Source organism: Nerophis lumbriciformis, linkage group LG12 (assembly GCF_033978685.3).
Source record: "Nerophis lumbriciformis linkage group LG12, RoL_Nlum_v2.1, whole genome shotgun sequence".
Classification (NCBI taxonomy): domain Eukaryota; kingdom Metazoa; phylum Chordata; class Actinopteri; order Syngnathiformes; family Syngnathidae; genus Nerophis; species Nerophis lumbriciformis.
In genome coordinates this window covers 26,289,522-26,302,244 of record NC_084559.2, presented here as the reverse complement: position 1 = coordinate 26,302,244, position 12,723 = coordinate 26,289,522, and the positions used below count along the sequence as shown (strand labels likewise).

Here is a 12,723-nt window from a genome sequence, read left to right as displayed (position 1 = left end):
GCTCAGCTGCATACCTGCCAACCCTCACAATTTTTCCGGAAGACTCCCGAATTTCAGTGCCTCTCCCGAAAATCTCCCGGGGCAACCATTCTCAGATTTTCACCCGTACAACGATATTGAGGGCGTGCCGTGATGGCTCTGCCTTTAGCGTCCTCTACGACCTGTCGTCGCACCCGCGTCCGCTTTTTCACCATACTAACTGCGTGCCGTCCCAGTCAAAAGTTGTATGCGGCTTCTGCATACACAGGTAAGTGACTGCAAGGGATACTTGATCAACACTCATACAGGTCATACTGAGGGTGGCGATACAAACAACTTTAACACTGTTACAAATATGCGCCACACTGTGAATCCACACCAAACAAGAATGACAAACACATTTCAGGAGAACATCCGCACCTTAACACAACATAAACACAACAGAACAAATACCCAGAATCCCTTGCAGCCCAAACTCTTCCGGGCTAATTATTAGTAGATTGCACAGTACAGTACATATTCCGTACAATTGACCACTAAATGGTAACACCCGAATACATTTTTCAACACACTCGGGGTCCACGTACCGGTAAATCAATTCATGGGAGTTAAAAACGTTTTGTTGCATGCAGAAATTTTATTTCATTTTCTCTGCAGTTGTTCATTGATTTCATAAATGTAACCCATAAGTTTGTTTATACATAGCACAAAGCAAAAAAAAAACTTTATATGCAGTGTTATTTCATTTTGAATTTCAAAAGAGTTTTGTGGCTCCCATTGATTTCTTTAACTTGTAAAACTGGTCAAAATGGCTCTTTGAGTGGTAAAGGTTGCCGACCCCTGGTATAGTTGAAGACTTATGGTCATTTGAAAACATCACTGCACATCATAATGGCAGCTACAGTTTCCATCTTAAAAAAATTATTTGGGAATGTCCGGCGGGCCAGATTGAAAAGCTTAACGGGCCGCATGTGGCCCCCGGGCCTTAATTTGCCCAGGTATGCACTAGAGGCAACCTCTACATATATATTTTACCTCCTCCCTCCGCATCCTGGGGTCCAAGCCATATCCATAATAAATTGAATTAATGATGAAAATCCACATTGTGTTAATTTTGACAGCCCTAGTTTCTTTAAATGACTGTGATATGTACATTAATTCATTCATTGATCCACAAAAGGCTGAAATTCTGTTTTCAGATGCCGAAATACCCCCGACCACACAATAAAAGCTTTTATTTGTCTTTATTGACCTGTGTTAACGCTGCAAAAATTTTCACATGCAACATTTTGTGCAAACATACATGTTCCCAGTGCATGCACTACTCTATTTACAACAACAGAGACTTGCAGGATGAAGTAGAAGATACATTAGCTGTCTGTTTTAGCTCTGAGAGAAGCCTCTTAAAAGCAAACAATCAATTAAACATGATCTGTGTTGATTTCAGGTAATGGCCGTCGTGGCCAAAAGCAGCACAGAATCGGCTAATGTTATAAGATGCTACTGGCAGGTGCTTTGCACGCCGCCACAAGGAGCAGGGATGTTGTGCGGAGACAACGAGACAGTGATGAAAGACTCTCTTAAAATCTGCTACCAGTTAGAGCCTTGCTCATGTGATAATAAGCTTATCAAATAAGTCGTTTAGTCAAATGACGCCATAGTCATGCAGAACATGGCCTCTTGTGAATGAAGCATTGTAAACATCAATGGTAGTCAGCATTATTCTCACAAAGTATATATACTGTATATGACTATATATACAGGAACCGTATACATCTCGCTATATGGATTTGTATACTACTTGTACTACAATAAACGCCATGCATAGAACTCCTTGTTTTTTGTATTTGGACTAACTTAAGCGAACAGCTGTATAGATCGAGGTCATTCCACTTTGTTCGGTGTGCTTTCCTTGGTTTGCGGTGATCCTTGAGCACAGGCTAAAGCCGTGAATGGTCAGTTGGGGGGGGCGCGGAGTGGCAGAATAACCCTGCATTGTGCAAAATGGTGTGTCGGGGGTAAGAGTGGGCCACTACTGCCGCAGGCACATGAGAGTCACGAGCACAGTGCATGCAGGTAAAAGCTGCACATAAACTTCCTGGCTAATTTGCTAACTGTGTGCATTCCATGTAAAAACTGACGTATAAAACCTGTCAGAGTGCCAATTATCACCAACTTAAATGTCACAGCTTATTTACCATACATACAGTACACACACACACACACACTCCTAATATTTAACTTTGTGTGCTCTAATCACAAAATAACATCAACCGGTGAAAGATCCAAATACTCATGAGTCACCTATATATCCTACTTTTTTTTTTTTTTATCCTAACCTGAGCAATGTATCAGAATGTAAACATTTCTTCGTGGTTATATACATTATGTTCAGGAGAGCAGTGGGCACGTGGATGTTGTGGCATGCTTGTACAGTTCAAGTGTCAGGCGTGACATCATCACACCGGAAATCAATGCGATGAATGTTTAGGCGTAAGCGCTCTGCTTTCATGATAACATATTGCTTTTCTTGTTCAATGCCTCTCAAGTAAACCATGTCTTGGGCTCAACACTCTATAAACAGCACTGAGCGGCATTATGCAGTCCCTCCAGGATTTTGTGGGATTTTTTTTGTGATTTTTAAATTCGCGGTAGCCTTTTAAACATTTTTATTTTTTAGAAAGTTTCGGCAAAAGTTGCGACATTTTAAGGCTTTTTTTTTTTTCTAAAACATTGAATCAACTTGTGATTTTATTAACGTCTTAAGTGTTTCTTGTAACCTTAACCCGGGAGTCAGCAACCCGCGGCTCTTTAGCAGCGCCATGGAGCTTTTTCAAAAATGTATGGAAATAGAAAAAAATGGGGTGAAAAAGATGTTATTTGTTGTAATATGGTTTCTGTAAGAGGACAAACACGACACAAACCTTCCTAATTGTTAGGAAGTCTAACATGTTTGTGTTTATGCTTCACTGATGTGAATAATTGGCGAGCGCCGTTTTGTCCTACTAATTTCAGCGGCCCTTGAACTCACCATTGTGTGGACTGTGACTCAACAGTTTGTTTACATGTACAACTTTCTCCGACGCTGCCACAGAAAGACGTGTTTTATGCCACTCTTTTTTTCTCATTTTGTACACCAAACGTTTTATGCTGTGCGTGAATGCACAAAGGTGAGCTTTGTTGATGTTATCGTTTTGTGTTGAGTGCTAATGAGGCATATTTGTTCAGTACATGACTGCAAGCTAATCGATGCTAACATGCTATTTAGGCTAGCTGTATGAACATATTGCATCATTATGCCTCGTTTGTAGCTATATTTGAGCTAATTTAATTTCCTTTGTGTGTATTTAGTTTATTTTTCCATGTTTCATGACACATTATCTGTATGTAATATTGGCTGCATTTCTGATAGTTGTTTATGTGCCATGTTGTTCCAGACCACAGCAAAGATTGTAATAAATCCATTAGAAGAAGACAGCCTGACGTTTCCTTTAACTTGGACACACACACCTATACCTTTGGCCATTCTAAGCCAGTCATTTCCAGAAGTTATCTCACCTTCTGAGAAGTTTTACTAATGTTTTCCAATGTTGTGAAAATGTGTAAAATAAATATTAAATTTCAGCATTTCTGTCAACAAAGATTTGCGTCAGCCTGCAACACAGTCATTTTGATAGTAGGCTAATATAGCTAATTAGCCACTTACCGGTACATCATGTGGTGCCATCATTATAACACTTATAAGTCTTTTAATTTTTTGCGGCTCCAGAACGATTTATTTTTGTTATTTGTGGTCCAATATGGCTCTTTCAACATTTTGGGTTGCCGACCCCTGCCTTAACCTAAAAAAAGGATTTTAACAAAAATTAGAAATCAAATACTGTACTGATGTTTTGTACCGCACAGACTTAAAAGTACAGGTAGTAAAAGCACATACTAAATTACCGTCATGTTTTAATTCATTATAACTAACAATAGTAACTAGAAAATTCAATTTTGGTACAAATTGCATGTGAATGCTGAATAGCCTAACTGGAATGCTAAAAGTTAGCACGCTAGCCAGTTATCGTCAAAGAAAAAAAAATTGGTGTGCATCTGCAAAATGAGCTAAAAAAAGGTAGCATGCTAACATGACTATGTCAACAGTTGGCCAATGAGGCAAGTACCAAAATATGACCGATGCCTAAACCTGCAAAATTAGCTAAAGGAGCTAGCATTTTTGTTGGTAAAAGGAACGAGCCATTATCATCACACTTCAACATCTCTGTCATGTAAATGCTGCCAAGTGAGAATGTGTTCTTAAATGACTTATTCTGGGTAGATAAAGATGAACCAAATATTTAAATTTGTGTAAACTAGGAAATAAATGTTTATATACTTTATTACCTACAAGTCTTAGCGCCGTAGACAGCAACCGGAAGTAGGTCTGAGCTCCACGAGAGGACAACAATTGTGCCATAAATTTTTCTTGTAACCTTAACCTCAAAAAGCACAGGATTTTCAAGAAAAATTGGAAAACAAATCCTGTGTTGACGTTGTAATTGTTCCATACCACACATACTTAAAAGTAGATTCTTGATGGGAGTAAAAGCACTTAGTGCTCATAGTTATAATGAATTAAGAGAGAATGGTAATTAAACAAACAATAGTAACAAGAAAATGCAATTTGGGTACAGATTGTGTGTGAATGCTGAAAAGCCTAACTGGCATGCTAACAGTTAGCGCGCTAGCCAAATAACGTCAAGTAACAAAATATGTGACTTTAAGGTGTGTATCTCACAAATGAGCTAAAAAAAAAAGCTAGCACTCTATAATTTGCATGTGAACAGTTAGCTTGCGTCAAGTACCAAAATGTGATGTTTATACCTGCAAAATTAGCGAAAAGAGCTAGCATTTTTGTTGTTAAATACTGCTAGATAAGACTGTTCTTAAATGACTTATTCTGGATAGATAAAGATTCATTAAACATATAAATACATGTAATCTATGAAGTAAATGTTTACATACTACATTATCTTGAAGTCTTAGCGCCGTAGACAGCAACCGGAAGTAAATCTAATCTACAGGTGAGGATCACAATTGTGTCGTTTGAGCAAGAAATAATTGATATATTGTTACAAATTGCTGTTTCAGCTTCGTCTAAACAATAACAGAGAGAGTTAATGAGAATGTTTGAGCTCCACGCCAAGACAAAATCGATGAAAATGATGCTGATTGGCCAAAATGTGCGGGGAATTTGTGGCCATTAGAAAATTAGTCGAATTTGCGCGAATTGGGGCAATTGTGACATGGCGAATTCCTGGAGGGACTGGTTACGGTCTTTGTGCTGCTGTTTGTCAACGCATACAGGGACACATTTATGACGTGTCTGGCTAAATCCACATAAACACGAGTATTTTTCCATATGCTTTGACATTTTCCTCCACATGCAAACTCTGCGCTCCACTGTGTTTTCTCGTAATTAAAGGCCATTGGTGTGGACTGAGATTTGATTTTTTTTTTTTTTTTTTTTTTTTTTTTACCCTGGAGTCTGTTTTTAAAATTACATGTGTGTCTGTGGACATAGCCTCGGTGGATTGACTATCGATTAAGAGCAGTGTCAACTGTCGAGTGAAATCAAATCAAAAGAATGCTGTATAGAAAAGGTGCACAAGGAAGTGAATACAGACCATAAGAGGATGTTTTTAGCTCATGCTGTGTTTGTTACAGGTTGTTAATCACTAGCGGTGTGGTTTTCGTTCACCAAGGTGTGCCAGCGCTCAATCTTCTTGTCCTTGTTCTTCAAACACTCATACCAGTGTTTTAGACGCTCTCCTTTGGCAGTGATGCCCAGCTGACAGCCACCTGGAGGGACAGTAAATATAAAACAGTTGGCAGTAGTTTTGTTTAGGTCACTGGTGTCAAACGTACGAACAGGTTTTATCTGGCCTGATGAGTTTGCCAAGTATAAAAGTGAGCTGCTGCTTTTTTTTTTTGAACGAAAGAAACTGCTGTTCTAAATGTGTCCACTGGATGTCACCATAGCAATTCAGTTAGGCAAGCCAACGGTTTATACCGGGGACAAGCAAGAGGTACACAGTAAAGGGGGACTGTGGCTCCTCCTCCTTAACCCACATGAAACTTAAAACCTGCCATTTTAGGTCTTCTGCTTCGAATACATCGTCATTTGGCACCCTCGTTGCCCCAAAATGTCTCCGTCAAAAACCAGAAAAGTGAACGTAACCCTTTTGAATAGTTTTTACCTCCGTTTGTTGAGTTAGCTCTGGATTGATACGTGGACTTGACAATGAGGTATTTTATACCTAGAAGAGTTTACATGTTGTGTTTTTGTTCAATCCCAGAAAGACTGATTTATTTTAATCCTGGCTTTGTAGATACACTGAGATGAAGTCTAAGCTCATTGCGTTTTTGAAGCTGCACCAATTTCCTCAGAATTTTCAACACATTTGAAGTGTTTTGTCCAGAGGATTATTTGTGATTTGTTCATTTTCAGAATGTGCTTGTTCTATTTTCTGCCAAAGTAAAACAAAGAAAACAACCTAAAGTTGCCTTTATTTTTTAAGTAATCATGCCATGATTTTACCACTTGAGAGTAGATTTTCCTCCATGCGGCCCCTGAGATAAAATGACCTTGACACCCCTGGTTTAGGTAATCCTGGTTGGATCATACTTACCTATGTAGTCGTTGGACTTCCCGATGTCATAATCCCACACGGAGACGTCCAAGGTCTTCTTGGCCAGTTCACTGTGTTTAATGTCAAAGCTGAATTCCTGAAACATCATCAAAATCGTCATCATCAAATTGTTTCAACACAAATTTGCATTTGAGCATCAAACCTCATTAAACTCTGGGTTTAAAGTCTTTTTCTTGATCTGAGTTTTGCACTTGCCCTTTTTCCCCATGTCAGGTTTCAGAACTCTGAAAATTACACACACAAGAAGTAGCAGTTATTCATTTTCATGTTATTTCTCCATTAAACCTTTTATTCTGACAGCTAATTGTGTAAATATATGGACTGTCCATCCATATGAGTGCTGTGAATGCAGTTTATTGATCGTTGATGCATGTTCATATTAAATACAGTGGTACCTTAACTTAAGACTGCTTTGAGATAAGAGCTGTACCCCAGCTAATAGTTATGCTTTAAGTTGCAAAGAAAAATGTAGGTTACAAGTATTCCTGCCAATTAGTTGGCATGACAAATGTCACAGTGAACCACCTAAGATCCACCCAAAACATCTAGTCTTACTCTCTAGCATTAGCTTATAGCTAGAAATCATCATAACTGTTTTCCAACATGGGAAGGAATAAAGTGAATGAGAAGGACAGTGCTGAAAAGAAGTGGACGTTATTAATTGAATTAAAGAAAGAAATCATCAAAAACACGACCGAGCTTGTCGCCAACTTGGCAAAGCAATTTGTGCGTAGCACTGTTAGTCTGCACCATACTGAAGCTGCCAGCTAGGAATGTTAAAATAATATCTTAATAGTGGAAATGTATCCATGAAAATATAGAAAAGCTGCTGATGGTGTGTTTGAAAGAAGATAACGTAGAAGTACACTTTCCAAGGAAAATGATGTACAGTATTATTACGTTACTTCATAAAACCACTGTAGCTGTACATAGTACATTGTATTGTTTTCCTACAATATTTCTTATCTGAAAGTTGTTTTTTTAAAGACATTTTACATGTTAAAATGGGGCTGTTTTGGGGGTGCATTCACCAATTATATCGACTTAAATTTATTTCGCACTCGAAACACTGTTTTGAGATACACGTGTTTTGAGTGCTGCGTCACAGAACCAATTACAGTACGTTGCTGAGGCACTACTGTGCATAGTCAGTCAAAATTATAGACTCCAGTATTTACATAGATATTCTGAACGTCTGTGCTTTACTTTCCTTTATTTAATGTCACAACTTTTCATATTTAAGATGAACAAAATATTTCAACTTTAGGTGACAAATTAAATTATACTTTAACTATCTTCCTTTTCCTTAACTCTGTACAAATGTGCTTCGTATTCACTTTTGATGAGAATATCCATAGGCATCCTAAGCACCTTCCATACCTTTATTTACACAGAAATGTTAACAACATGTACATAAAAGGAATAATTTAAGTGTTAACATAATAGTTCCAGTGTGAATTAACGTGACCAAGATGCAGACGGCAGGCGACGTGCAGGTTAAACGATATATAATAATGAAACACCAGGAACAGTATGCATTAACATATTCACTTAGGGCTGCGGCTATCAATTATTTCCAATCTATTGATTACCTTTCTAGCCTCAATGCATATTTTTATTTGTTATTTTCTGTGCGTATTTTAGGGAAAATAACTGAAATATACAAAGATTGTTTCGCTTCCATAACCTTCATTGGCAGATAAACTCTACCGATTCGGAATCAGGGCTCAGCGCTCAACCAGCGCTTAGACCAGAGGTGAAAATGGAAGCAACGCAGGAAGTAGAATATAACAAAATAAGAGCACTTGGAGCGGAAGTGAATACCAAATACAGGAAAATAATACAAATGTACCAAAGAGGGAGGATTAAATAAGATCTGCTTCTTCCTACTCCTTTTTAAACATGTTGGATTGTGCAAAACTTAATGTTCCGTAATGTAAAATTAAAAAGGGAAAAAATTCAAAGGGGAACTGAACTTTTTTTTTTGTTTAATTTTGCCTCTTCCTAACTATCATTATGAGAGAAAAGAACACGTCTTTTTTTTAGGATTCCAAAGATGGTAAAAAACGTTTGCAAGGAGTCACCGTTGTAGCCTTCAAAGCCCTCTAAAACAACTTCAAAACCCTCCATCAACGTTTTACATGTCATGTAGTAACAGACGTTTATAACAATATGTAATATGTACAATATTTACCGTATTTTGGTCATTTCAATCATTATCAGAATGTATTTTCTCAACGCATTTAGTCCCGTTCCCATAGCAACACACTTCCTACTTCCGTACACAAACGCGAGTGTGTTCTAATCATGGCAAACTTAGTAATAGACAATGAAGACGACTATTTTTGGGAAAATGAGGATTCACAACCTTATCTTTTTGAAGCTGAATATAGACAGGATGAAAAGGCGGAAGCCGAGAGAGTGAGGTCGGCGTGACTTGACGCTGTAAATGTGGAGCTGGGAGCCAAGCTATGCCGACTTTAGTAACGTGCATACCCAAAATCAACTGGGAAAAATGTCCATGGCCAGCTTGACCAAACAGACAACTGTCTATCAAGTGAGTCACTATAATATTGGCCATTATACATGCAGCATGTCATGCATGTTGTTACAACTACATACACCAGGGGTCTCCAAACTTTTTGACTCAGGGGCCGTATTGGGTTAAGAAAAATTTGGCCGGGGGCCAGGCTGTATATATATATATATATATATATATATATATATATATATATATATATATATATATATATATACACACACATTGTCTTTATAATCCGTTTTGTCATTTAACATTAATTAACATTGATGTTCATCAACATTTAACATTGTCACGTTATCGATGGGAAAATTCAGTTTTAGACAATATGATTTGCCTGAGCGGCTAGGAGGCACCAAGAGTAACAAGCGGTAGAAAATGGATTAGAAAAGAAAGATTTAAAAAATTTAAAAAAATAAATAAATAAAAATAACACTTTTTTTTTTTAAACTTGGGACTTCCTGTGGGCCGGATTTTGGATGCTGGGGGGCCGTATCCGGCCCGCGGGCCGTAGTTTGGGGACCCCTGACATACACCGTCAAGACAGCTGTGTACAAAGAAAACATGAAATGTGGGCTAATACTTTACAGATACTGTAATATAATTGTTCATGTTTTTCAGTACAGATTGATGTCCTATCGCATTGTGTTGTGTATTACAAACTTAAAAGTCATTTGGGTGCTGACGCAAAAGCTAGCCTAGCATGCCATCACAAGGCGATGTGTTAGTACGCTAGAACAGTACAATAACAATGTCACTACTGCTTGGTTATTATACAGGTTACGGAACGTAAACAAAGTATAGTTGGCAGTTTTTGGATGTATTTTTGAGTGATGTAGAGGCAGAATGGATTGCTCCCATTTGCTATATTGCTAACCACTTAGAACGAGCAGATTTATACAAATGAGAATGGTAAAAAATGCTTTTAAAATAAAAGTGCAGTTCCCATTTAAGCATGTCTGGAAAAAAAAGTCCCATTATACATTTACAGTGTGAATATGATAGAAATGTGGTTACATTTTGACATAGGGGTCAGAGTATCCATTAGCATCCATAGCGGCCAAATGAACGCAGCGCACAACACCCACAATGAGGCGGTTCTGTTGGGTGCTGTACATAAGGTAGATGAGGACGCGACCGCGTTCCTCAACCTCTCCACCATCTTTTGCAGACTACAAAAACACGGCAGACAAGAAAAAGGTTAGATTTAAAGTATGCTTTGTGACAAACTGCAGGAATCGGTTGCATTTGGTCATGCTCTATAGAAAGAGAGCGGGTTCACCTCATCTTCATAGAGAGAGATGCCTCGAGCTCCACCGGCTGTTGCAGTTCTCTTTGTCTGTGAGGAAGAACCTCGCAGTTTAGTTAGGAATTCAAGAGAAGCGGAGCAAAAAGCAGGGCTGCAACTCATCTTCACTTACTGGGACAACTCTCTCCAGACACACATTAAAGTTTTTCTTCTGGTTCAGCTTCAGCTTCTTCAGCGCCACTCGGGTCTCCCCAATGAACTCATTGTGGCCAAACTTGTCCTCGTCGCACACCGACAGCCTGTGAAAAAAGAGACAAAAGACGGGGAGGTTTTATTACTAAGAAAAGACAATTGAAGTGTACTTGCTGTATGCACCTGAGGGTCTTGCGCTGCATGTCTTCATCGGTCAAGCCATGGTAGGTGAGTGTCTCGTTCCACGCCGGGTTGCGAGTGTTCCTCAAGGTTTTTGTGCGCAGCTTTGTTGACTGATAATATTGCAGTCATTTAGAACAAGACACATGAATGCTTTTATGTATTGTCATGCATGCTAGACAACACAGTATTCATGACCTAATTTATTCTCACTTCTTTCTGGATACCACACCTTTTTTGTGAACATTTTACTCACTTCTTACCACAAGGTGCCAGGCTTGAGCTTGCAAAGAGCCAGAAGCCCAAAGCAATAGCATTACACTCTTTTGTTCATTAGGACATGTACTACAGCAGTGCTTCTCAAATACCGGGGCACAGCGCCTTTCAGTATTAACGTCTTTATTAATTCTTGAACGATACACAAGCCGTGGCATGTTTGTGCTGGTGCCAGCAACTTAAATAGTGGATTGTACGGATAAATAAAAAATACAAAAAATATTATCACGTTTTCAATCATATTTCAATTTAGAGGAGACGTGAAAAAACTTATGTCCAAAGGAATGCGCTACAGGCTACTGGCAGAGGTGTAGCAAAATTCTGGGGCCCCATACACAAGTCGCTTGGAGGACCCCCCCGCCCCATTCCACCTTAAACCCAACATCACCACCCCACTCTTGGTATGTTTTCATGCACTAAAACTATTGCATGGATTTGGTTGAAACCAGCTTTTTAAAACACATGTGAAAGCCTTAATTAGGTTTTTGACTATTAAAAGATGGAATTAATATATCGAGATAAATACCTCTGAATAAGTTAAAGTTAAGTTAAGTTAAAGTACCAATGATTGTCACACACACACTAGATGGGGTGAAATTTGTCCTCTGCATTTGACCCATCCCCTTGTTCACCCCCTGGGAGGTGAGGGGAGCAGTGGGCAGCAGCGGTGCCGCGCCCGGGAATCATTTTTGGTGATTTAACCCCCAATTCCAACCTTTGATGCTGAGTGCCAAGCAGGGAGGTAATGGGTCCCATTTTTACAGTCTTTGGTATGACTCGGCCGGGGATTGAACTCACAACCTACCGATCTCAGGGCAGATACTCTAACCACTAGGCCACTAAACAGGTTTTGTTCTGTCAACTTTTAATTTACTTAAGGTAGAGATTAGCTGACACACATAGGATATCATCAGGTAATACAAATCATAACAATACATCATTATTATTATTATGATTCTAATGTTATTAGTGTATCTCCTGGGACTTTACTCTCCTGTCTTTAAAACATAGCGACGCCTCTGTTTGTAACTTTAGTCGGGGGTCATTGAACGTACCACAGTTATGCGCAATGAAATGCGAAAGTAAAACTTATACATAACTTTCTCTTATGCTGCCACAGATTGGTAAAAACATAAATATTTTTTTAATACCCCATCCTTGTTCCATAAATGCTGGTGCTGTGTGTGAAGTCTTAAATGTGAGCTTTAATAATGTGTTGTAAAGTAGTCTTAGACATTCTTAATTTGATTCAAGATGACTTATTGAACTTTCATGGCTATTCTAATTTTATATAAACATTTAGGGAGTCTGTTTTTATAAATTTCATATTTAAATGACAGAAAAAATAAAATTGTCAAACTTTACAAAAGCCCATCGCACTTGACAGCCCTCACTTGGACGCTGCTGACCACTGTAATATGTAAATTATTACAATAAATATGTGCGAAGTCTTTATAAAAAAATGTTTAACCTTGCTTGCCCCAGGAAGCAGGTGAAGCTTGACATAAGGATCTGCCAGTCCATTTGAATCCATTGGTTTCAAGCCCTGGGAATAAACATGCAGACATTGCATACAATGTAAATAACATACAGTATGCTGAAGAGCTATGTTG

At 38.5% G+C, this 12,723-nt stretch overlaps 1 protein-coding gene across 4 annotated transcripts in view; it reads right to left on the bottom strand.

Moving 5' to 3' along the window:
• Nucleotides 1–1,132: 1,132 nt before the first annotated feature.
• Nucleotides 1,133–12,723, bottom strand: part of LOC133623168 (rabphilin-3A-like) — a 55,841-nt gene continuing 44,250 nt past the window's right edge. For all 4 annotated transcript variants that reach the window (XM_061986216.1, XM_061986214.2, XM_061986218.1 and 1 more), the window contains 8 exons: nucleotides 12,582–12,656; nucleotides 10,838–10,947; nucleotides 10,635–10,761; nucleotides 10,496–10,552; nucleotides 10,231–10,385; nucleotides 6,817–6,898; nucleotides 6,654–6,750; nucleotides 1,133–5,823 (listed from right to left, as the gene is read on the bottom strand). In XM_061986216.1, the coding sequence (XP_061842200.1) occupies nucleotides 5,693–5,823; nucleotides 6,654–6,750; nucleotides 6,817–6,898; nucleotides 10,231–10,385; nucleotides 10,496–10,552; nucleotides 10,635–10,761; nucleotides 10,838–10,947; nucleotides 12,582–12,656 (834 nt within the window). In that variant the 3' untranslated portion in view covers nucleotides 1,133–5,692. The remainder of the gene's footprint in view (nucleotides 5,824–6,653; nucleotides 6,751–6,816; nucleotides 6,899–10,230; nucleotides 10,386–10,495; nucleotides 10,553–10,634; nucleotides 10,762–10,837; nucleotides 10,948–12,581; nucleotides 12,657–12,723) is intronic.